The sequence below is a fragment of the Nomascus leucogenys genome, chromosome 2, assembly GCF_006542625.1.
Source record: "Nomascus leucogenys isolate Asia chromosome 2, Asia_NLE_v1, whole genome shotgun sequence".
Taxonomy (NCBI): domain Eukaryota; kingdom Metazoa; phylum Chordata; class Mammalia; order Primates; family Hylobatidae; genus Nomascus; species Nomascus leucogenys.
The window spans coordinates 53,169,960-53,196,750 of record NC_044382.1 but is presented as its reverse complement, the minus strand read 5'-3'; the positions used below and the strand labels follow the sequence as shown (position 1 = coordinate 53,196,750).

Below are 26,791 nucleotides of genomic sequence, written 5' to 3'. Positions count from 1 at the left end.
GCTGGTCTCCAACTCTTGGCCTCAAGTGATGTGCCTGCCTCAGTGAGCCACTGCACCCAGCCTTGATTTATTCTTATCAATTCTTTGTTTCTTTTTTTTTTTTTTTTTGAGACGGAGTCTCGCTCTGTCGCCCAGGCTAGAGTGCAGTGGCGCGATCTGGGCTCACTGCAAGCTCCGCCTCCTGGGTTCACACCATTCTCCCGCCTCAACCTCCCGAGTAGCTGGGACTACAGTCGCCCACCACCACGCCCGGCTAATTTTGTTTTTGTATTTTTAGTAGAGACAGGGTTTCACCATTTTTTTTTTTTTTTTTTTTTGAGACAGAGTCTCGCTCTGTCGCCCAGGCTAGAGTGCAGTGGCGTGATCTCGGCTCACTGCAAGCTCCGCCTCCTGGGTTCACACAATTCTCCTGCCTCAGCCTCCCGAGTAGCTAGGATTACAGGCGCACACCACCACACCCGGCTAATTTTTTGTATTTTTAGTAGAGATGGGGTTTCGCTATGTTGGTCAGACTGGTGTTAAACTTCTGACCTCGTGATCCGCCCGTGTTGGCCTCCCAAAGTGCTGGGGTTACAGGCTTGAGCCACCGCACCTAGCCTGTTCTTGCCAATTCTTATGTAGTAAGAATGTTGGAGATGTCTTCAACACTAATAATCATTTAAAGAAAAAATATTTATAAGAAGTATGGTTGCGGCCGGGCGCGGTGGCTCACGCTTGTAATCCCAGCACTTTGGGAGGCCGAGGCGGGCGGATCACGAGGTCAGGAGATCGAGACCACAGTGAAACCCCGTCTCTACTAAAAATACAAAAAATTAGCCAGGCGTGGTGGCGGGCGCCTGTAGTCCCAGCTACTCGGAGAGGCTGAGGCAGGAGAATGGCGTGAACCCGGGAGGCGGAGTTTGCAGTGAGCCGAGATTGCGCCATTGCACTCCAGCCTGGGCGATAGAGCGAGACTCCGCCTCAAAAAAAAAAAAAGAAGTATGGTTGCTCTATGGTGAGAAGAGTAAAAACTAATACATATTTCTACTTCTAAAGATTGGTAAAAAGTATGTTGGATTGGCACAAGGTATGCTATTTTATAATTTATGAAACCTATAAAACATAAGACAACGTGGAAATCTTAAATATAGGCGTCATACTAGTGTAGCATTTTAATGTTTTCATTTTGTTTCTTTTTTTCTTTATTTTCCTATGACAATGTTGACACCATATTAATATTTTGGAACAGACTTTTTCCAACTCTTACGTATATGTAGGTATTTCATTAAAAGAGTTCCATGGTCAGATAAGTTTGGAAAATATTATTCTAGAATGATCTGTGTTTACCACTTCTGTCTCAGAGAGGGATCTTTATGAGATAATGGGCATATAGTGATGCAGGAAATCTCTTCTGAGGTTGGCATCAAGACAGGAGATGAGGTAATACGATCTGCACAATGTCTTAGCACAGAACTGATTTGGGGTACATTGGAGGTGGAAGGATTTGCTACTAGGTGAGTACTGAAGAAAAAAGCCACAGGGATTTTGACACAGGGCATTCATTCATGGGCTCAGTCTTTTCTGCCACCACTCTGCTCTGAGAATTTCATTATCTGAAGCTGAAACAGTTGGCTTTCTTGTTGAGCTTAAAGTTATTTCTCATATCATTCAGCAAATACTTTCATAGCATTTACTTGGTACTGTTTTAAGCACTTTACAAATAATTAATTTGTGAGGAAACTGAGGTACGCTTCAGGTCATACAGCCTGGGCAGTTTCCCTCCCAGAAACTTTTTTTTTTTTTTTTAACTAGTGTTGGGGGGTTTTTTGTTAAGACTTATGCTCATAGTGCATGGGAAGTTTTTTTTGTTTTTGCGATGGAGTCTTGCCTTGTCCAGGCTGGAGCCCAGTGGTGCGATCTTGGCTGACTGCATGCAACCTCTGCCTCCCAGGTTCAAGTGATTCTCCTGTCTCAGCCTCCCAAGTAGCTGGGATTACAGGCATCTGCCACCATGCCCAGCTAATTTTTTGTATTTTTAGTAGAGACAGGGTTTCACCATGTTGGCCAAGCTGGTCTTGTACTCCTGACATCAGTTGGTCCACCCGCCTCGGCTCCCAAAGGGCTGGGATTAGCAGTGTGAACCACCGCTCCTGGCCTGAAAGATTTTTTAAAATGATGTTGTAATATTGATGTTAGTTCAGTTTCTATGCATATAAAACATTTACCACATGAAAATGGTACTCCAATTGATTAGGGAAATGCCATCAAAGAGGTTTAGAGATTTAGCATTTAGGTTGACAAGTGTACCGACAGTGCCAGTAATAGAAATAGGAAGTATAATTTTTACCTCTAAAGAATCTAAACTGTTAGCCATCAGGGGAACTATTGGATAGCTAACTTGGTTGATGGCTTTAAACAAATTGCCCCAAAAGTGAACCTCTTGATTTGAGATGAAGACTCTATGCATGGAAACAAATTATGCTTCAGAACTTAATTAGTAGAATAAACCGAACAAAAAACTTTTTCTGGTTTCAGCAAAGAAGAGTTTACATTTAGATGAAGAAAAATGTATTTTTTCAAAAATGCTTTTACTTCTTTTTTTCTTAATTTCCTTTGGGAAAGGGGTAATGTCTTTTTTGCATGAGGGAAATATAGAGGTAACTTGCTCAAGGGCTACATAAAATGACACTTTATTGAAGTGGTTTTAGATTGTTCATCTGTTGAGCTCTAACATCCAAATCTTTTATAAATATTAGATGAATACTTTTCTCTTTGTTGTAGTCAGATCAAGTTCTCCTAAAGTCAAATGTTAGAAAAGACATATTTTTAAAAATCATGTAGGGTTTTAGAGAGTACTGTCACATCCCATGCCAATGTATGGTTTATCAGAGGACGGACAATTCCAAGTGCATTTTTTATGTACTGCCTGCTATGCAGTGTTTCAGCAAGGGAAATCAAGGAAAATTAAAGTGTCTCATTTATACAATTTTAAATTGTGGTGGTCTTTAAAATTCAAAATCTTTAGATTTTCAGTGATTTTTACATTTAAAAATAGAAGTTTTTAAATGCAAAGATGGATGGTGGCTTCTGGTTAGACATTAGCAGTATGAGATCCTAACGTCAGCAAAAAAATGACCTGAAAGAAAGTATTGATTCCATGTCTGATTTTATATTTAAGCAGCCAATGGCAAATGTCCTCAAAATGGAATCAGATGTTTGTAACTTAATACTTAAGAAAAATGATGAGTGTGTGTTTTTTACTTTTAAGTATTCTCTGTGCTGCCTGGCTTAAGACATAAACTGATGTAAAAATAAATGACTGCCTGCATAATTTATGTAATGTCCTGCTCCTGATCCTGTTTGTATTGATTTTTCTAAAAGGCTTTTGTGGCCACAGGAACCAATCTGTCTCTCCAGTTTTTTCCGGCCAGCTGGCAGGGAGAACAGCGACAAACACCTAGCCGAGAGTATGTCGACTTAGAAAGAGAAGCAGGCAAGGTAGGAAACGTTTCTTTGCAATTTAAAATACTGTCGGTTGTTTTGTTAGAGATTATCTGGTAATTTACATTTTAATAAAGATCACAGATCTGATTATACCGGCATATGCTCAGATTTGTTTTCATTCCATGTTATAAGGATGTAATACAATTTTTTTTTTTTTTTGATGGCGTTTCGCTCTTGTTGCCCAGCTGGAGTGCAGTGGCGTGATCTCGGTTCACTGCAATCTCCGCCTTCCAGTTTCAAGCGATTCTCTTGCCTCAGCTTCCCGAGTAGCTGGGATTACAGGTACCCGCCACTACATCTGGCTAATTTTTGTATTTTTAGTAGAGATGGGGTTTCACCATGTTGGCCAGGCTGGCCTCGAACTCCTGACCTTGTGATCCACCCACCTCTGCCTCCCAAAGTGCTAGGATTACAGGCAGGAGCCACTGTGCCCGGCCAATATAATTTTTTAAAACCACTGTTAAAATTTTATATCACTCCATTCCTAATTTCATGTACATAATATTTGTCGTAGAACATTCTAACCCTTAAGGAAAGTAACAGAACAATTTCTTTAAAAGTTTGACAAGATATATTTTGTTTACAAAAATATATGTAAGTATAGTGCTATAAAAATAAAATTAAGAGGAAAACAGAAAAAAGCCCTCTAGATTTAAAAATTAATAGTATTTAGAAATAGCTCATAGGTAACTTTCTAATTCCATTAACAGAGCAAATTTACATTTGAGAAAAACAATGTGAAAACTTTAACTTGGAAATACATTTGTTTTGTTTTGAGAAAAAGTTTCTGGGAACATGTCTTACATTTTTGATGTTAGAAGTTTAGGTTAAAGATACAAAAATATAGGTAAAATGTTTAAGCTGAGAGCCTTATTTCAGGTCTACGTTAAATGTATTAGGATTTTGGTGAAGTTTTTTTTGTTTTGTTTTGTTTTTTTGTGTGTGTGTGTTTTTTTTTTTTGAGATGGAGTCTCCCTCTGTTGCCCAGGCTGGAGTGCAGTGGCGTGATCTTGGCTCACAGCAACCTCCACCTCCTGGGTTTTAAGCTATTCTCCTGCCTCAGCCTCCTGAGTAGCTGGGATTACAGGTGTGTGCCACCACGCCCGGCTAATTTTTTTGTTTTTTGTTTTTTGTTTTTTTTTTTGAGACGGAGTCTCGCTCTGTCGCCCAGGCTGGAGTGCAGTGGCACGATCTCGGCTCACTGCAAGCTCCGTCTCCCGGGTTCGCGCCATTCTCCTGCCTCAGCCTCTCCGAGTAGCTGGGACTACAGGCGCCCGCCACCACGCCCGGCTAGTTTTTTGTATTGTTAGTAGAGACGGGGTTTCACTGTGGTCTCGATCTCCTGACCTTGTGATCTGCCCGCCTCGGCCTCCCAAAGTGCTGGGATTACAAGCGTGAGCCACCGCGCCCGGCCATTTTTTTGTATTTTTAGTAGAGACGGGGTTTCACCATATTGGTCAGGCTGGTCTTGAACTCCTGACCATGTGATCCACCCGCCTCTGCCTCCCAAAGTGCTGAGATTACAGGAGTGAGCTACTGCACCCGGCCTGGTGAAATTTTAATGAATAGCATCTTGGATTGGTTGATTCTTAATTGAGAAGTCAAGGAGTTGACTTCTAGAAATAAAATTTTTAAAGAAGAAACACTCTTTTAAATATAGTTTTATATTCAAAACACCCTTTTGGATCCAGTTTCATACTCATTTTTTCTGGGTTTGTTTTGCAGTGTGTTTTTGTACCTGTTTCTATCAACTTACTAAATTAATTTTCTAAGTGTCATCATGAATAGCATAACCTGCCACATTTATGTAAAATGTGAGAAATGTCTAAATATTCCTTTGAGAAAATTAAAAGATTTTTGTATTAAGAAAAAGATTTTTAATCTTGTGTGTATATATGTATATATGTGTGTGTATATATGTATATATATGTATGTATATATGTGTGTATATATGTGTATGTATATGCATATATATGTATATATAAAATGAATGTTTTCTCCAATTCTATAGAATTAGATTTGATCTTTTGTGCATGACAAAACAATCTTTGGATTGGAAAAGGGAAAATAGATTATAAGATTTTAAAAAATGAGTAATAAGCAAGCAGTTTGCTTTCCTGTGTATTAGCTTGTTTGCTTGGAAAATTAAAAGTGAATGTCCAGATTTTACTATTTGGTAATTCTTACACAGTATATAAGGAAGAATTTGAGAAGTCCTTGTAGGATTATTGTTTTTTTTGTGCTCCTGGTGCGTGTATGTGTGACTAAAGAAATTTTTTTTTTCTTGTTTGAATACTTCCTTAAAGTTTGTTTAACATGGTAGCTCAGATACTAAAGACATAAACCAAAAAAAAAATTTGTTTTCTGTCAGCTTTAGCCCAAAATTATTTTAAGACTTCAAGAGCAACATCTCAGTGTTACTGAAGTCTTCCAGTATTTAATAACTAGTAAATGGGTTGTTAACTCTACCAGAAGTTAAGTTTGCTTGAATTAATTTAATGATACTGCTTCACTAGTGTGAAGACCACATTATCCTTGGACTTAAACCATTGAGATGTTTTTAGTTATATGACCAAAAATAACAAAAATGTGAGATGGTTTATTCTAGTACAGTCATGTGTGAGTGGCAGGGATATGGTCTGGTAAATGTGTTGCTGGGTGATTTTCATCATTGTGTATATATAGAGGGTACTTACACAGACCTAGATGGTATAGCCTACTGCACACTTAGGCTATCTGGTATAGGTCTGTTGCTCCTAGGCTACAAACTTGTACTGTACAGCATGTTACCGTACTGAATACTATAGTCAACTGTAGCACAAGGGTAAGTATTTGTGTATCTTGATGTATCTAAACATAGAAAAGATATGGTAAAAATACAATATTAAAAAAAAAATGGTATACCTGTATAGGGCACTTACTTTGAATGGAGCTTGCAGGACTGGAAGTTGCTGTGGGTCAGTCAGTTGAGTAAGTGGTGAATGAATGTGATTCTGTAGATTATATAAACATAGTACGCTTAGGCCACACTAAATCTATAAAAATTAAGCAATTGCACTGCAATGTTAAAATGGCTATGGTGTCACTAGGCAATAGGAATTTTTCAGATTCATTATAATCTTACAGGACCACTGTCATATATGTGATCCATTTTAGGCTGAAACGTTAAAGCAATGCATGAATGTATTAAAAAGATATGTTTTTAATTCTATTAGGAAGAGTGATAGAACTGATGCAGGCTGTCAGGAAATGTACATTTTATTAATACTGGTTTTAGAAGTTTTTTTTTCTGTGAAGGGACAAATGTAAATGTTTTCAGTTTTGCGGGCTTTCAGTCTCTGTCACAACTACTCATCTCTGTAACTACTTAACTCTGCTGTTGTGGTGTGAAAGGGACCCTAGACAATATGTAAACAATTGAGTGTGGCTGTGTTCCATAAATGGTGACACTAGTAGAAATCAGTATCTTTCCCTCAGATGTAAATCTATAAATGTTTATGCATAGGTCATGTATTTCTCAAATAGAATTTTGCCAACATCTGTACTACTTCTGTACTACTTTTTTTCTAGAAGAAAAAAAAGCATTTTAAGGCAAAAACTCCTACTGTACTGTTCCATGCCACTGTAATAAAATTCTCCAGTGAATTTAGAGAAAAGGCATTGCCCTGTGTTTTCTCATCCGTGGAGCTCAGACTGTGGGGTCTCGAATTTCTTTTCTCTTTTTATGGTCTGTTTTATTATAACCATTAGGTTTTGTTTCTGTCCCCACAGGACTAGGACTGGAAGCAAAGAAAATTGAAAGAACTTCTCCAAATGTTAATTATTTGCCTCTGTTCCTTATATTGGATTCCTTCTTCCATATTCTCAACTGAGTTACCTCCTGAAGCAGCTTAGTTCTCGTCCCGTTCATATGCAGTTTTGAGGAACTGTAGTTGTAAAGGCTTTAGAGTTAGGCAAAATTGAGTTAAGTTCTGGCTTCTGCATTTACTACAATGTAACTTTGGGCATGTTGTTTAATCATTATAATCCTCAGTTGTAAAATGAAATTAATGGGTACTTCCCAGGGTTGCTGTTGAGAGTAACTGAAATAGTGTATGTAAAGCGTTTTGACCACTACTGTACCTGTCACAGTTATCAAAGAATTTATTCATTCAGAAGGTCTTTGTTGAACACCTGTTATGTGTACTGAGCATTGTCCTAGGTATTTGAGATACAATCAGTGACCAGAGATCTTCCTTAATAGACAATATACATAATAAGTTACGTAATAGCTTACAAAGTGACAATAGCTTTGGGAAAAAGGAAAGGTATTATAGGATAAGGATGATCAATGACCAGGAAGTTTGCAGTTTCAGATTGAGTGGTCTGGGTAAGGAAGATCATACCTGAACCAAGACACACAGGAGGTTAGGGAATGATGAGCCCTACAGGGGTTGGGAGTGGAGGAGAGATGTTCCAGACAAAGGAAACAGCCATTATAAAGGGCCCCAGAGTGGCACCCTGTTTTTGATCAACAGCAAGTAGGCCATTGTGGCTGGAATAGACTGTGAAAGAAGTTGTAGTAGATGAAATCAGAAATAACAGTGAGCCAGTTCATGTGACCATGGTAGGACATTGTAACCACATGGGATTTTTATTCTGAATGAGATGGGGAATAGTTTTGAGTGTTTAGTTTGCTTATTTTTTAGGGACAGGGTCTTGGTATGTTGCCCAGGGTGACTCAAACTCCTGGACTCAAGTTATGCTCTCGGTCAGCTTCCGAAGTAGCTGGGAGTAAAGGCATGCTCCTGCACCTGGCTCAGGCTTTTGAGCAGATGAATGATATGATCTACGTTAGGTTTTGACAGACATGCTAGCTGCTAGGTTAATAATAGGTTATAGGGGGCAAAAGTGAAGCAGGCTATTGCAGTAATCTTGGTGAGAGACCAGGGTGGTAGCAGTAGAGGTAGTGAGAAATGGTCATATCCTGGATGTATTTTGAGATAGAGCCAACAGGATTTGCGTATGGATTGGATATGGCGTGTGAGAAAGAGAAGAATTAAGAATGACTCTAACTTAGGCTGAAGCAGGAGAATTGCTTGAACCTGGGAAGGGGAGGTTGCAGTGAGCTGAGATCGTGCCACTGCACTCCAGCCTGGGCAACAAGAGTGAAACTCCATCTCAAAAAAAAAAGAATGACTCCAACTTTTTGGCTAGAGAAACTGGGACTGTGGGGTTACTGTCATCGGGATGGGAAGACTGGCTGGAACAATTTTGAGCAACAGGTTAGGTCAGTTTAGCGCATGTGAGGTTGTGGTGGGAGCTTGTTATTGCAGCTTGTTTGTTTATTTATTTATTTATTTATTTTAAGAGAGAGGGTCTCACTCTGTCACCCAGGCTGGAGTGCAGTGGTGCAATCATAGCTCACTGTAACCTCAAACCTCAAACTCCTAGGCTCAAGAGATCCTCCTGCCTTTTTTTTACCCCCGAGAAAACAAGGTCTTATTCTGTTGCCAGGCTGGAGTACAGTGGCGCCATCATGGCTCACTGCAGCCTCAATGTCCCAGGCTCAGGTGATCTTCCCACCTCAGCCTCCCGAGTAGCTGGGACCACAGCATCTCACCTATAACCCCAGCACCACCATGCCTGAAGTTATTTTTGTATTTTTTGTGGAGATGGGGTTCTATTATATTGCCTAGGTTGGTCTCGAACTCCTGACCTCAAGTGATCCTCCTGCCTTGGCCTCCCAAAGTGCTGGGATTACAGGCATGAGCCACCACGCCCAGGCTTTTTAAAAAATCATTTGTTTCTAAGTGTTTCATTATTTTTTCTGCCTCAGTCTCTTGACTGAGTAGGACAACAGGTATTTGCCACCACATCTGGCCAATTTTTAAATTTTTTTGTAGAGAAAAAAATTTTGCTCAGTCTGGCCTCTAACTCCTGGCCTTAAGCAATCTTCCCACCTTGGCCTCCCAAAGTACTGGGATTACAGGCATGGGACACTGCATCCAGCCTGAGTTTTAACAAATGTATGCACCTGTGTAGATGCTACCACAGTGAAGATATATTTCAGTCACCCCCCAAAGGTTTCCTTGTGCCCCTTTGCAGGAACCTGGGACTGACTGGACTGGGTGGTTCTGCCTCAGTGTCTCTCATAAGGTTGCAGTCAAGCTTTTGCCTGGGGCTGTGCAGTCTCTGAAGACTTGACTAGAACTGAAGGATCTGCCTGTTGGTAGGTGGCTTCACTTGCTAGTCATGCCTCTTCCTAGAGAGAAAAAGAGTGAAGCCACCATGCCTTTTATTTATTTATTTATTTTTTTGAGACGGAGTCTTGCTCTGTCATCCAGGCTGGAGTGCAGTGGTATAATCTCAGCTCACTACAACCTCTGCCTGCTGGGTTCAGGCAATTCTCCTTCCTCAGCCTCCCAAGTAGCTGGGATTACAGGCACATGCCACCACATGTGGCTAATTTTTGTATTTTTAGTAGAGACGGGGTTTCACCATGTTGGCCAGGCTGGTCTCAAACTCCTAACGTCAGGTGATCTGCCCGCCTCAGCCTCCCAAAATGCTGGGATTACAGATGTGAGCCACTGCACCCGGCCCACCATGCCTTTTATGATCCATTCTTCAAGTCACTTTCATACCTTTTATGATCTATTATTTGAGTCACTTGTTGCTTAGCCTGTTCATTAGAAGCTGGTCACTAAGTCTAGCCCACATTCAACAGGGAGGGAGGGATTACACAGGGATATGAATACCAAGAGGCTGGGATCATTGAGGCCGTCTTGGAGGCCAGCTATAATAATACTCACTTAAATTTATTGAACTCAGAAAAAATTAGAATCCTAATAGAGCGGAAACAGAAAGCTCTATATTGTCTATTATTTGAAATACAGTTTTATGATTTAAGAAAATGGGCTCATAGAAATCAGTCCTTTTATTCATTCTGTTGCTTATGTGGCTGTAGAATATTTTCAAATCAAGAGCTTCCATAAGGAAGGTCTGTTAACAGGTGACTGATTATAAGTATATACCTTACATATGACCAAGTCAGAGCACAGAATTTTTTTTTTTTTTTTTTTTTTTTTTGAGACGGAGTCTCGTTCTGTCGCCCAGGCCGGAGTGCAGTGGCGCAATCTTGGCTCACTGCAAGCTCCGCTTCCCGGGTTCACGCCATTCTCCTGCCTCAGCCTCTCCGAGTAGCTGGGACTACAGGCGCCCGCCACTACGCCTGGCTAATTTTTTTTTGTATTTTTAGTAGAGACGGGGTTTCACCGTGGTCTCGATCTCCTGACCTCGTGATCCGCCCGCCTCGGCCTCCCAAAGTGCTGGGATTACAAGCGTGAGCCACTGCGCCCGGCTAGAGCACAGAATTTTATAATCTATCCTTCAAATATATTTGAAACTTTTATACCCAGGTACCTGGTGAGCTGTCTATATTGGCTCTTAATAAGGATCTTTCTCAGAAATGATTTAAATTAATACAGTATAGTAGAAAGAGCTCTAGATTTGAGTCAAGACAATCATAACTATTTTCCTTAACATGTAAATGAGGATCAGAATGTCTGCCCTATTCGTGTGCTTCATGTGAGAATTAAATGTAGTACCAGAATATGTGAAAATGCCTTTTAAATTGTAAACCCCTATCCACAGTTAGGCTATTTGATGGTTCTGTAGGGTGAGATTATAGCTAACTGATTGATAAGAGTGTTTGTGCTACAGCGTGCCTTAGGTAAGCTTCATGTCAGGTAGTTGAACAATGTTGGAACACTACATCTTTCCCAGGTGTTACATCTTGGTGTGTTGCACTGGCAGCCAAAATGTTCTTAATTCTTTAAACTAATTTGGCTGTCAAAAGACAAGGGAAAAGCAACTAATCAGAATTTAAATCATTCTTAAGTTAAAATTGTATAGACCAGGCAACTCCAATTCCTTTGATCTTTCTTCTTAAGACTTATTTCCAATTACTTTTATTTCAAATAAATGCAAGTGATTATGGTTGACCATAATTATTAGTCTTGAGTGGTCAGATTGATGGTTTTTACATGTATTTGTGTCTCATAAAGCTTCACTGGGATTTTGAAATAATGACTGGATGTACTTTGCGATCCCAGTTTATGACTTTAAAGATAAGGGGTATGAAAATCATTTCATAAAAGGAAAAAAATGAACTTTACAGTGCTACTGTTCATTTTTTTCTGTGGAAATTGTGTATGCTATCTAGTTTTTACCACGCTGACCTCAGAAAAAGAGAGGTTAAACTTTTTTATGGTTGTTACATTCTTGTTTATAGCTTATGATTTTAATTGATAGTCAAATACATTCATATCAGACATCGAGAAGTATTTTTTAAGTATATGTCATTAGAGTAGCTACTTTTAAAAATTTTGATAAGTTGTATTTTTTTTCTTTCTGGACTTTATACTTAAAAGTCTTTTAATTTATTTTTAAGAGCATAAAATAAAGCAAAATCTAACAAGATTGGATTTAATGAGTGAGGACAGAATTTTATTTTAAATGGCCTTTTGTAATAAAGGTCTATGACTCTGTTTCTTCTGGAACCATTTACGCACTTGCCTGCAGGATCTTTGTCCCAAAATAAATATTGTGTTTGTTTATATACCATCCACAATTTGGCAGAGTTTACAGGACTTCTTGATGTTAGCTTTGAGAAATCCCTATTTAAGCTCAAGAAGTTCCTTCTCTGTAGATAGCCCAGTCATTTCAAATAAAAGATCTCTATGGTAAAGCTTTGGAGTGTGATTTTCTTCAAGAGAAATTGAGACAACTTTACAAATACCTTGTCACATCTGGATTTTAAGTATTTCAGTTCAACCTAAATATGAATTGACAGCACTTAGTTATTGACAGTTTAGTGTATTGAAATCTGGTTTTTAAAAATATGTTTTAGATATACTGTAATTAATAACTGAATCATAAAATTTAGAACTGGTAGCTGCAAGCTTATATATATATATATATATATATTTGACACCTTTGTATCTGGAAAAGCATTTGTATTTTTAAAGAAAAGTTTTTATTTTAGTTATTTTTCAATCTAAGAGAGGAAGTCGACTTTCTGAAAAAATTAAAATGTTTTGACTAGGTGGGGTGGCTCATGCCTGTAATCCCAGCACTTTGGGAGGCCGAGGCAGGTGGATCACCTGAGGTCAGGAGTTCGAGACCAGCCTGGCCAACGTGATGAAACCACACCTCTACTAAAAGTACAAAAAATTAGCCAGGTATGCTGGTATGTGCCTGTAATCCCAGCTACTCGGGAGACTGAGGCAGGAGAATTGCTTGAACCCGGGAGGCAGAGGTTGCAGTGGGCTGAGATTGCACCACAACACTCCAACCTGGGCAACAGAGCAAGACTCTGTCTGAAAAAAAAAAAAAAAAATTAAAATGTTTTAAAATTAGTATGTCATAGTACCTTCCAGTTAGAGTACATGAATCTGCATATATGGTAAATGCACCTCTGAAGCACTTGAAGATTGTGAAGTCCCGTTTTCCCTTCTTTTGGATTGCGTTATTTCCATTTTAGTGTAAAGGTGAAATTCTGATTCATGACCTTTCCTGAATTACATATTCTAAGTGAGAAAAGGCAGAAATAATATGTCTGAGAAGAGCATCCTTCACTCTTCCCCTTCTTCCTTCTACTTTCTACATATTTTTTTTTTTTTTTTTGAGGTGGTGTCTTGCTCTGTCGTCCAGGCTGGAGTGCAGTGGGCGTAATCTTGGCTCACTGCAACCTCTGCCTCCTGGGTTCAAGCGATTCTCCTGCCTCAGCCTCCCAAGTAGCTGGGATTACAGGCATCCGCCACCACGTCTGGCTAATTTTTGTGTTTTTATTGGAGATGGGATTTCACCATTTTGGCCAGGGTGGTCTCAAACTCCTGACCTCAGGTGATCCGCCTGTCTTGGCTTCCCAAAGTGCTAGGATTGTAGGTGCTCTGAGCCACTGTGCCTGGCCTGATTTTTTTTTTTTTTTTTTGAAACTAGATCTCTTTCTCTGTCACCCAGGCTGGAGTGCAGTGGTGTGATCTCGGCTTATTGCAGCCTCTGCCTCCTGGGCTCAAGTGATCCTCCCACCTCAGCCTCCCAAGTAGCTGGAACCACAGGCATGCGCCACCATGCCCAGGTAATTTTTTTGTAGGTACGAGGGTGTCACCATGTTGCGCAGGCCGGTCTCAAACTCCTGGACTCAAGCAATCCTCTCGCCTTGGCCTCTCAAAGTGCTGGGATTACAGGCATGTTGTACCTTTCATGCGTGTCCGTGTGAAGAGACCCCCAAACAGGCTTTGTGTGAGCAATAAAGCTTTTAATCACCTGGGTGCAGGCGGGCTGAGTCCGAAAAGAGAGTCAGCAAAGGGTGGTGGATTATCATTAGTTCTTATAGGTTTGGGGATAGGCGGTGGAGTTAGGAGAAATGTTTTGGGGGGCAGGGGGTGGATTTCTCAAAGTACATTCTCAAGGGTAGGGAGAATTACAAAGAACCTTCTTAAGGGTGGGGGAGATTACAAAGTACATTGATCAGTTAGGGTGGGGCAGGAACAAATCACAATGGTGGAATGTCATCATTTAAGGCTGTTTTTACTTCTTTTGTGGATTTTCAGTTACTTCAGGCCATCTGGATGTGTACGTGCAAGTCACAGGGGATGCGATGGCTTGGCTTGGGCTCAGGGGCCTGACAGTACCCATCATTTTTTTTTAAGGGTTAATTCAAATGCTGCCAGGATAAAGACTATTGAAATGTTGTTGACTGAAGATGTTAATTTCTTTGTAGCACTGCTATGCCCTAGTTTTACTATTTCCCATTTTCACTTGTAGTTTTTCAGTCAGCATTATTAAGGTATAATTTACATATAGTAAAGTTCACCTATTTTAAGTGTACAAGTCTGTGACAACTGTGTATTCAGTAGTATAACCACCACCAAAGTTCACCATTGCTTCAGAAAGTTCCCTTATGCCCCCTTGCAGGTAGTGTTCTAATTGATGCAGACATACATGCACTGATACTTTTGTGATCCTCATCTTACAGGGAAGAGAAAACATTTGTCATTTCTTTTTAACAGCATAAAAATGCTGTTTACCTTCAGGTGCAGAGACTTTGTTTCTTCAATATTATTCTTTGATACTTAGTTTTCTACAGAGGATTGGAAGCTACAGACAAGCTAAAGTATAATAGTGATATGGTAGACTTTAATTATTGTTCCTATTTTTATGAAAGTATACAATGTGAACAGTTGGAAATTATCTATTTTAAGCTTTTCAGTTTAAGCTGGACCTCCTCAAATTGATGTGTATTTAGGAACTCAGAATTTTAAATAACATTTGAAGGGCCGGACGCAGTAGCTCATGCCTGTAATCCCAGCACTTTGGGAGGCCAAGGCGGGCAGATCACAAGGTCAGGAGTTCAAGACCAGCTTGGCCAACATAGTGAAACCCCGTCTCTACTAAAAAAAAAGAATACATTAGCCAGCCATGGTGGTGGGCGCCTGTAGTCCCAGCTACTTCGGAAGCTGAGGCAGGCGAATCGCTTGAACCCTGGCAGGGCAGAGGTTGCAGTGAGCTGAGATCATGCCACTGCACTCTAGCCTGGGCGACACAGCAAGACTCTGTCTCAAAAAATAAATAAATAAATAAATACCATTTGAAATGTGCTTCAGTGCCGTGTGCGGAAACTATTAAAAAAATAAAACGTGCCTCTTGGCAGTACTGCTGTGCTTTCAGGACTCTAATGCAGGCTGTACCTAAGAAGGAAAGGGCTGAGTCTGGGGATGGTTGGCAGGTTGTTTTTGTGGATGAAGAAACCTTTTACCCATGTATGCAGTCGGTACTGAGCCTTTTTCTGTTTTAAAACTTCAGATGTAAAGGCAGGTTAATCTTCAGATGAAAACAAAAGGATGGCCTAGAAACTTGTGACTTCGACATTTACATTAGAAGAATTTAGATGTTTTCAAATAAACAAATCTTCTGCCCATATCATAGATGTTCTAAGTTTGTTCCATATAATAACGACGATAGTTTCTAATAATCGTGTGGCCCTTTTTGCAGAACAGTGTTCTAAGTAATGAGCCCTTTGGGAGAGCCCTCTAAATTTTTTTTTTAGGATATTGTTTATTCACACCAGCTTTTTAGTCCTGAGTTTCCATCCATCCCTTTGCTATTCAGAACATTTCTTGGCCATTTTTTACTGGGCCAGGTGCCGTGGCTCACGCCTGTGGTCCCAGTGCTTTGGGAGGCCAGGGTGGGTGGATCGCCTGGGGTTAGGAGTTCAAGACTAGCATGGCCAGCATGGTGAAGCCCCGTCTCTACTAAGAATGCAAAAATTGGCTGGGCGTGGTGGCGGATGCCTGTGGTCCCAGCTGCTCTGGAGGCTAAGGCAGGAGAATCACTTGAACCTGGGAGGCAGAGGGTGCAGTGAGCCGAGATCGCGCCACTGCACTCCAGCCTGGGAAATGAACAAAATTCCATCTCAAAAAATAAAATAAAATAAAAATGCAGAAATCGGTCAGGCGTGGTGTCGCATGACTCTGGTTCCAGCTACTTGAGAGGCTGGGGCGGGAGAGTTGCTTGGGCCCGGGAGGCAAAGGTTGCAGTGAGCAAAGATGGCACCACGGCACACCAGCCTGGGTGACAGAGCAAGGCTCCATCTCCAAACAAATAAGGAAAAAAAACCCTAAAAGATTTTTTATTTTCCTTAAATGTATTGGCCAAGGTTAAAATATCCATCCTGAATATTCTGTATGAAAACATTAGATATGAAGAAAAAAAGAAAGGCAGTTGACCAGGGGAGAGAATTAAGGTCTTTGGTTCTTCCTAACACATCTTCTCAATGAGACTATACTTACTTTTTTAAAAGCTATTTATAAAATATAAAAATAAGATATTACATAAAGTTAAAAATTGAAACGAAAGTCAGCATCTTAAGCAAGGCTGCTCACAGCTATAATTCACAACTGAATGGTGTTTTTTGTTTGTTTGAGACACGGTCTCGCTCTGTCGCCGAGGCTGGAGTGCAGTGGCGCGATCTCGGCTCACTGCAAGCTCTGCCTCCCGGGTTCATGCCATTCTCCTGCCTCAGCCTCCTAAGTAGCTGGGACTACAGGAGCCCGCCACCACGCCTGGCTAATTTTTTTGTATTTTTTTAGTAGAGACGGGGTTTCACTGTGTTAGCCAGGATGGTCTCGATCTCCTGACCTTGTGATCCGCCTGCCTCGGCCTCCCAAAGTGTTGGGATTACAGGCGTGAGCCACCTCATCTAGCCTTTTTTTTTTTTTTTCGAGATGGAGTTTCACTGTTGTTGTCCAGACTGGAATGCAATGGAGCGATCTCGGCTCACCACGACCTCCCCCTCCCGTGTTCATGCAGTTCGCTACCTCAGCCTCCCGACTAGCTGGGATTACAGGCATGTGCCACCATGCTTGGCTAATTTTTTGTATTTTTAGTAGAGACAGGGTTTCTCCATGTTGGTCAGGCTAGTCTTGAACTCCTGATCTCAGGTGATATGCCCACCTCGGCCTCATAAAGTGCTGGGATTACAGGTGTGAGCCACCGGGCCTGGCCACTGAGTGGTTTTTAATATATTCACAACCATCACCATTATCTAATTTGTGAATATTTCAGAACTCTGAACCATTTTATTTATTTTTTATTTATTTACTTATTTTGAGACAGAGTCTGTTGTCTGCCAGGCTGGAGTGCAGTGGCGCTGTCTGGGCACACTGCAACCTCCACCTCCCGGATTCAAGCTATTCTCCTGCCTCAGCCTCCTGAGTAGCTGGGATTACAGGAGCCCGCCACCACACCCGGCTGATTTTCGTACTTTTAGTAGAGACGGTTTCACCATGTTGGCCAGGCTGGTCTCGAACTCCTGACCTCACGTGATCTGCCCACCCTGGCCTCCCAAAGTGCTGGTATTACAGGCATGAACCACCACGCCCGGCCCCATTCTGTTTATTTTTGAGACAGACTCTGTCGCCCAAGCTGGAATGCAATGGCACAACCGTGGCTCACTGCAGCTTCAACCTCCCAGGCTCAAGCGATTATTCTACCTCACTGGGACTGTAGGCACATGCCACCGCACTAGCTGTTGTTTTTGTTTTGTTTTACTTTTTGTAGAGACGGGGGTCTCACTATGTTGCTTAGGGTGGTCTCGAACTCCTGGCTGGGTTCAAGTGATCCTTCCACTTTGGCCTCCCATGAACCATTTTAAATGCTTTTTGAGAACTGCAAAGCAGTTTTTATGGTGATCGCTGCCACCAGACACTGTGCTAAATGGTTTACGTTATCACTAATTCTCTTAATACTGCACTGTATAGAAGAAGTGTTTAATTTTAGAACATATCTGGTGATAGCTTGATTTTACAGCTGAGGAAACAGAGGCCAGAGAGGCTAAGTTAACCTTCAAAAGTCATGTTACCTGTTTCCTGGTAGAGCCAGGACCCAGACCCACTTATTTTTTACCCCTAAGTCTGTTCTTTGCATACTACTCTACTGCTAATAAGTAATAGGTAAGTTGATGCAAACTCCACATACCATCTTCCGAAGCCTTATTTAAAGTTATTTTGGTCCACCAAGTTACTCTACTGGTATATATATCATATATATATCATATATAAATTATATGTGATATATATAATATATGTGATATATATAATTTATCACATAATTTATATATAATATATATCATAAATTATATATAATATATAAATATATAATACATAAATATTAATATATACAGCATTATGTTCTAAGACACACACACACATATATATATATATATAAAATGTTCTAAGACTCTCAGGGATTCCTGTACTGTTGATAGTACCAAATCCTATATATGTGCTGTTTTTTTCCTATATAGATACACATATATACATCTATGATAAAGTTTAATTTATAAATTAGGCACAGTAAGAGATTAACAACCATGACTAATAATAAAGTAGAACATGGCCGGGCAAGGCTGCTCACAGCTATAATCCCAGTGTTTTGGGAGACCAAGGCAGAAGGATTGCTTGAGTCTAGGAGTTTGAGACCAGCCTGGGCAATATGAGACCCTGTCTGTACAAAAAAGTTTAAAAATTAGCCGGGTATGGTGGCATGCACCTGTAGTCCTAGCTATTTGGGAGGCTGAGGTGGGAGAATTGCTTGAACCTAGGAGTTTGATCCTGTAGTGAACTATGATTGAGCCATGACACTCTAGCCTGGGCAATAGAGCAAAACCCTGTCTCCAAAAAACTAAGTTTAAAAAAATAAAGTGGAACACTGGTAACAATACACTATAATAAATGTAAAATTAAGGTTATTTGAACATAAGCACTGCCATACTGCAGCAGGATGGCTACTAAGTAACTAATGGACACATTCCTTATAAAGCATGGATGTGCTGGACAAAGAGATGATTCACCTCTCTGGAGAGAAGGAGTGCAATTTAAAACTTATGAATTGTTTATTTCTGGAGTTTTTCATACAATATTTTTTGACCGTGATTGACTGTGAGTAACTGAAATCATGGAGAGCAAAACTGCGGCTAAGCGGGGACTACTGTACTTGATGCATTTTCCTTTTAAGAATTCTGCTAAGTCATTTTTCATTTGTTAGATGTGTCTTACAAAGAACAGATAAAAACATGTACATTTTAGGAATAATAATAAAAGGAACATAGGTATATTAGGACTGATGTTCAGTATGGTAGCTATTATACAATCCACATGTGGCTATTGAACACTTGTAATGTTGCTAGTGGGAATTCACATGCAATGTGTGTGAAAAAAACACAAACCAGATTTTGAAACCTGGTGTGAAAAACAAAAATAATGTAATATATTGCTATATATATATGGATCCAAAATATATATCCAAAATAATGTAATATGTTGCTATATAAATATATATATATGTATGTACACACACACACACATACATACATATATGGATCCAGTTTTATACTCAATTATTTTTTCCTGGGTTTGTTTTGCAGTGTGTTTTTGTACCTGTTTCTATCAACTTACTAAATTAGTTTTCTAAGTGTCATCATGAATAGCATAACGTGCCACGTTTATGTAAAACGTGAGAAATGTCTAAATGTCCAACATATGTAGGTAAAATATTTAAGCTGAGAGCCTTATTTCAAGTCTACGTTAAATGTATTATATGATTTTGGTGATTTTTTTTTTTTTTTTTTTTTGAGATGGAGTCTCGCTCTGTTGCCCAGGCTGGAGTGCAGTGGCGTGATCTTGGCTCACTGCAACCTCCACCTCCTGGGTTTTAAGCTGTTCTGCCTCAGCCTCCTGAGTAGCTGGGATTATAGGCGTATATATATACATGGCATATATATATATATATATGGCATGTATATATATATATGGCATGTATATATATATGGCATATATATATGGCATGTATATATATATGGCATATATATAGATATACACACACACACACACACACATGCATACATACATATAGCAATAGGAATATATATGTATAGCAATAGGAATATATATATATTTTTTGAGACAAGTTCTGGCTCTGTCACCCAAGCTGGAGTGCTATGACACGATCTCAGCTCTCTGCAACCTCTGTCTCCCAGGCTCAAGCCCTCCTCCCATGTTGTCCAGGCTGGTCTCAAACTTGTGAGCTCAAGTGATCCACCCGCCTCAGCCTCCCAAAGTGCTGGGATTGCAGGCGTGAGCCACTGTGCCTGACCCAAGATATTGCTTGCTTGATACCATGTTGAAAATTTTAGATGTTTTGAGTTAAGTAACATTATTAAAATTAATTTCACCTCTTTTTACTTTTTAAAAAATACCTACTAGGCTGAGTGCAGTTGCTCATACCTGGTAATCCCAGCACTTTGGGAGGCCAAGGTGGGAAGATTGCATGAAGCCAGGAGTCCAAGACTAGCCTGGTCAACATAGTGAGACCCCGTCATTACAAAATAAAAACATTTTTTAAGTGACTGGGCATAGTGGGGTGTATCTGTAGTCCTAGCTCCTGGAGAGGCTGAAGTGGGAGGTTTGCTTGAGCCCAGGAATTCAAGGCTGTAGTGAGCTGTGATGGTGCCACTGCAATCCAACCTGGGGGAAGGAGGGAGACCCTGTCTCTTAAAAAAAAAAAAAAAAAATGCCTGCTAGACAATTTATAGTTACATATGTGGCTTGCATTTGTGATTCACATTATATATTTCTATTGAACAGTACTGCCTCCACAGTTGGCCAGGTATGGTGGCTCACACCTATAATTGCAGCACTTTCAGAGGCTAAGGAGGGAGGATTGCTTGAGCCCAGGAGTTACAGACCAGCCTGGGCAACAAAGTGAGACCCCATCTCTACAAAAAAATAAAATAATTAGCCAGGTGTCGTGATACAGGCCTGTAGTCCCAGCTACTTGGGAGGCTGAGGCAGGAGGATCCCTTGAGTCCTGGAAATCAAGGCTGCAGTGAGCTGTGTTCATACCACAGAGCAAGATGCTATCTCAAAAATAAAAAAAGAAAACTTTACAGTTCTTTTTTTTTTTTTTTTTTGAGACGGAGTGTCGCCCTGTCGCCCAGGCTGGAGTGCAGTGGCGCAATCTCGGCTCACTGCAAGCTCCGCCTCCCGGGTTCACGCCATTCTCCTGCCTCAGCCTCTCCAAGTAGCTGGGACTACAGGTGCCTGCCACCACGCCCGGCTAATTTTTTTGTATTTTTAGTAGAGACGGGGTTTCACCATGGTCTCGATCTCCTGACCTTGTGATCCACCCGCCTCGGCCTCCCAAAGTGCTGGGATTACAAGCGTGAGCCACCACGCCCGGCCTACAGTTCTTTTCCTCAACCCGTCTCCCCCTACAAAATAATCACTATCCTGATTGATGTGTTTGTTCCCTTAGTTTTCTTTGTCATTTTATTTCCTGTGCATATGTCTCTAAATAATGCATTGTTTAGTTTTAAAAATATGAAGCACACACTTCAGGGCAGTGTAAACAAAGGACTCTAATGTCACTTTTTTTTTTTTTTTTTTTTTGTGAGAGGAGTCTTGCTCTGTCACCCAGGTTGGAGTGCAGTGGCGCGATCTTGGCTCACTGCAAGCTCCGCCTCCCGGGTTCACGCCATTCTCCTTCCTCAGCCTCCTGAGTAGCTGGGACTACGGGCACCCGCCACCACCACACCCAGCTAATTTTTTGTATTTTTAGTAGAGACAGGGTTTCACCGTGTTAGCCAGGCTGGTCTCGATCTCCTGACCTTGTCATCCACCCTCCTCGGCCTCCCAAAGTGCTGGGATTACAGGCGTGAACCACCGCACCCGGTCTTCTAATGTCACTTTCAGATGCAGCTCCTAGAAGATGAGCTGAACAGAATCTTAGGGTCAAGTCTGGATTCAGCTTCCCTGTGAATTTTTAGAGCCTCCCTGGGGAAGCTTGTGAGCACAGTCATGAGTGGATTATGGGAAACCTAGGGCTCACACTGGAGTTAGGGCATCTGGCACACTGTGAAACCATTGCTCACCGTGTGCCAGAGATCTGGAGGAATATAGTCAGAGGGAGTCAGCTGCTCTGGTATTTTCTGCTTCTAGGCTCACCATGACCTACCTTTTTTTTTTTTTTTTGAGACGGAGTCTCGCTCTTTCGCCCAGGCCAGACTGCAGTGGCACTATCTCGGCTCACTGCAAGCTCTGCCTCCTGGGTTCACGCCATTTTCCTGCCTCAGCCTCCCGAGCAGCTGGGACTACAGGCGCCCGCCACCGCGCCCGGCTAATTTTTTGTATTTTTAGTAGAGACGGGGTTTCACCATGTTAGCCAGGATGGTCTCGATCTCCTGACCTCGTGATCCGCCTGCCTCGGCCTCCCAAAGTGCTGGGATTACAAGCGTGAGCCACAGCGCCCGGCCGACCTATCTTCTTTTATCCTTTTTTTTTTTTTAATTCTTTTGTCAAAATTGATGTCTCATTCCAGAGCTACCTTCTTTTCACAGGAGTAAGTCAAAGCACATCACCTTTGTCAGCTCAAATGAGTGTCCTTAGCTGGTCCCAGCAGTGGGAAAGGCTTATATATGAGCATTTTGCCCTCAGGATCTTGGTGATGACCATCCTCAGAACGTCCATCTCTTCAGTCTAGACTGATTGTCCTCTATATCCAGTGCACTGCTTTCATACTGGCTTCTGTGTTCATCCTCTGCTGTGAAGGGCTTCTTTTTTTGTTTTTTTGTTTTTGTTTCTTTTTCGGTTTTTCTGTCTTCCTGTTTCTTGGTTTATGGTCTCTTCATGGATAACAGAGTTCTTGCATGTTTGAAGTGTCTTTATTCTACCATACTTTATTGTAAGTTTGTCTTGTTCTAGAGCTTGAGGTTAGAGATTATTTTCATTAAGAAGGCCTTGTTTCATTGTCTTGGTTTAAATGTTGCAGTTGAAAATCTCTGAAGTCATTCTGTTTCCTGATCTGTTTGTGACCAATTTCCCCCGTCTTTGGAAGTTTGTAAAATCTTTGTCTCCATGTGTTGGTATTTATCTATGATGTAACCAAGTGTCGGTCCACAGTCATTCCTTGTGCAGGGTACTTGCCAGCCCTTTACAGTATGGCAGCTGTGTCCTTCGTAAAGAAATTTTCTTATATTAATTGATGACTTCCTTTCTTATATTTTTTCTATTCTTTTCTGGACCACCTACTATTTGGATGTTAGACCCACAGAAATAATCCTGTTACCTTATTTTCTTACTGTCTCTTTTGTCTTTTTGGTCTGCCTTCCAGAAGATTTCCTCTACTTTATCTTCAAAGTCTTATATTGGGTCTTAATTTCTACTATCATATTTCAATAGAGCTTTTTGTTTGTCTGTTTCGAGACAGAGTCTTGCTCTGTCGCCCAGGCTGGAGTGCAGTGGCGCGATCTCGGCTCACTGCAAGCTCTGCCTCCCGGGTTCACGCCATTCTCCTGCCTCAGCCTCCCAAGTGTAGCTGGGACTAAAGGTGCCCACCACCACGCCCGGCTAATTTTTTGTATTTTTTTTTTTTTTTTTTAGTAGAGACAGTGTTTCACCGAGAGCTCTTTTTTGTGTGTGCTACAAATGTTCCTTTTTTGTTAGTATCCTCTTCTTGTTTATTGGGTGCATTTTATCTGAGAATCTAGCTGGTAGATTTTTACCACTTTACATCACTTCAGAGGAAATGGGGGCTACAACTGAAGTGTGAAAGTCAGAATTTATCTTGGCTCAGCTTTTCATTTAAGAAAAGAGTAATACAGTGAAACCAAATTAAAATAATGATGTGGAGAGCATATTGGTGACAAGTTAATACATTTTTATGACTTCGGAATGTCTAATTCTTGACAAAAGTCTGAGTTTAGTATCCATTTATTGAATATGTATTTATATGTGTATACACACACAGTCTATTAAATCTATTGAATTCCAGACACTTTTTTTTTTTTTTTTTGAGACAGAGTCGCGCTCTGTCGCCCAGGCTGGAGTGCAGTGGCGCATCTCGGCTCACTGCAAGCTCTGCCTCCTGGGTTCACGCTATTTTCCTGCCTCAGCCTACTGAGTAGGTGCCTGCCACCACGCCCGGCTGATTTTTTTGTATTTTTTTAGTAGAGATGGGGTTTCACCATGTTAGCCAGGATGGTCTTGATCTCCTGACCTCGTGATCCGTCTGCCTTGGCCTCTCAGAGTGCTGGGATTACAGGTGTGAGCCACCGCACCCGGCCTCCAGACACTTTCTTTAGTTTTTCATTTTATGATTTCTCTTTTGAACTGTAAGAAGATCAGTACATTACATTAAGTCACTATAGAAGAAGCTATTTTTACACATACATGCAACCCAGTTATGATTCAGAGGCAAACAAGATTGAATGACTGTAGAGATTATCTGGCAGTTGAGCAGCTGACTGTCCATTTATGAACAGGGAGGTATATGCGGCTAAAGGAGGATGAGTCAGAACCAAGTATCTTCTAAAGGAATCTGTTGAATAGACTACAGAAATGATTACAGCAAACGACAGGGTGCATACTTCTTCAGTGGAATATCTTGTTTTCTTGGGTGCCTATGGCCATCCCAGTATTACTGTTGGCTGATTTGTTGGTCTGTGGGTAGGAACAACTCTTCATTGTCAGGGAAAAAACAGCGTCTCTCCTTTGGAAAGAAATCACTGTCAGTGTTGCTGTGATGTTCTCTATGTTTTATAAGTTTTCTGTATATTGACTTGTCTAATTTTTATCATCACCTATGAAGGAGTATTATTTAGCCCGATTTTTTTATATGTAAGAAATCTTTGCCCCAGACACATTTAATAGAGCTAGAATTTAAACTCACATTTTTTTTTATTCCAAAGCACATTTTGTTTTCACTCTTCCCATGCTGTCTTGAGGTTAGCATAGTGGATAATATTTTCTTTCTTTTAAAAATAAATACATGGCCGGGCACAGTGGCTCACACCTGTAATCCCAGCACTTTGGGAGGCCAAAGTGGGAGGATCACCTGAGGTCAGGAGTTCAAGACCAGCCTGGCCAACATGGTGAATCCCATCTTTACTAAAAATACAAAAATTAGCTGGGTGTGGTGGTGGGTGCCTGTAGTCCCAGCTGCTCAGGAGGATGAGCCAGGAGAATCACTTGAACTGGAGAGGCACAGGTTCCAGTGAGCCAAGGTTGCGCCACTGCACTCTAGCCTGGACGACAGAGCAAGACTCCGTCTCAAAAAAAAACCCAAAACATATATAGCTAGGTATGGTGGCTCACGCCTATAATCTCTGCATTTTGGGAGGCCAAGGCGGGAGGATTGCTTGAGTCCAGGAGTTCAAGACCAGCCTGGACAACATAGTGAGACCACCGTCTCTACAAAAAATTTAAAAATTAGCTGGCATGGTAGCATGCAACTGTAGTCCCAGCTACTTGAGAGGCAGCAAGTTGAGGTTGCAGTGAGCCACGATTGCACCATGACATTCCAGCCTGGGTGGGTGACAGAATGAAATACAATGCAGTGCAATGCAATACACATGGGCATATTTGTGAATCACTGTGAAAGCACTGTGAGTATTGAGTTTGAGTTTACAAAGAAATTGTAGTGGATGAATTTGCAGGTACAGAATCCACAAAGAATGAGGATCATTGGTAGCCATTTGCAAACTTACACAGAGTAGCAAAAAAATGAGTAACATTCAGAGCATGTTCCCAGTTGAGGTAGAACAAAAGTGGTGCGCTGCCTTCTTCTTGTCTCAGCTTTCATACTGTAAATACGTGTCTTTTTCGAGGTCTATTCATTTTGTGCTTTTTGTTGGTGATTTCACTGTTTAAAATGGCCCACAAGCATAATGTTAAAGTGCTGTCTAGTATTCCTTAAATGCAAGACGGCCGTAATGTGCCTTATGGAGAAAATGTATATGTTAGATAAGTTCCCTTCAGTCATGAGTTACAGTGCTGTCGGCCGTTGAGTTCAGTGTTAGTGAATCAGCAATATATATTGAAGACGATGTCTGAACAGAAGCATACATAAAACAAGATTATGTCTTGATCAGTTGAGGAAGATGTTAGGCTAGAAGGAACCTACCTCTGCATTTCCCCTAGGTACAGTGGTTTAGTGTTCACTAATTCAGTGTTCATGTAGATTTGATAGAGTATAACAATGGCAAGTCGTGTGTGTGTGTGTGTGTGTGTGTGTGTGTGTGTGTGTGTGTGTAGGCTTAATGGTTTTCTTTACCTAGTATTTTACTGTGTTTTTTTCCATTAACAGCATAATGTAAACATCCCGTGTAACATGCTTGTTTTTGGTGGTGAGGGATGCTTGTTTTTGGTGGTCAAGGATCAGCAGACCTGCCTGGATTCTAGCAGGCTTTTTTTTTTTTTTTTTTTTTTTTTTTTAAAGACAGAGTCTCGCTCTGTCACCAGGTTGGAGTGCGGTGGCATGATCTCAGCTCACTGCAACTTCGGCTTCCCGGATTCGAGCAGGTCTCCTGCCTCAGCCTCCTGAGTAGCTGGGACTACAGTGCGTGGCACCACACCCAGCTAATTTTTGTATTTTTAGTAGAGACGGGGTTTCACCATGTTGGCCAGGATGGTCTCGATCTCTTGACCTCGTGATCTGCCCGTCTTAGCCTCCCAAAGTGCAGGATTACAGGCGTGAGCCACCATGCCCGGCCTCTAGCAGGCTTTTTATTTTTGAGATGGAGTCTCACTCTTTCACCCAGGCTGGGGTGCAGTGGTGCAATCTTGGCTCACTGCAACCTTTGCCTCCTGGATTCAAGCGATTCTCTTTTCTCAGCCTCCAAGTTGGTGGGATTACAGGTGCCTGCCACCATGCCTGGCTAATTTTTGTATTTTTAGTAGAGACGGGGTTTCACCGTGTTGGCCAGGCTGGT

General features: G+C 41.1%; 1 protein-coding gene across 4 annotated transcripts in view; it reads left to right on the top strand.

Annotated features, from left to right (window-relative positions):
* The window catches only part of CBFB (core-binding factor subunit beta), a 76,508-nt gene that overhangs the window by 4,391 nt on the left and 45,326 nt on the right, over nt 1-26,791 (top strand). For 2 of the 4 annotated variants that reach the window (XM_003262871.4, XM_003262872.3), the window contains exon 3: nt 3,361-3,477. The exons of the other annotated variants lie outside the window; for them this stretch is intronic. In XM_003262871.4, the coding sequence (XP_003262919.1) occupies nt 3,361-3,477 (117 nt within the window). The remainder of the gene's footprint in view (nt 1-3,360; nt 3,478-26,791) is intronic. 4 annotated transcript variants of the gene reach the window in all.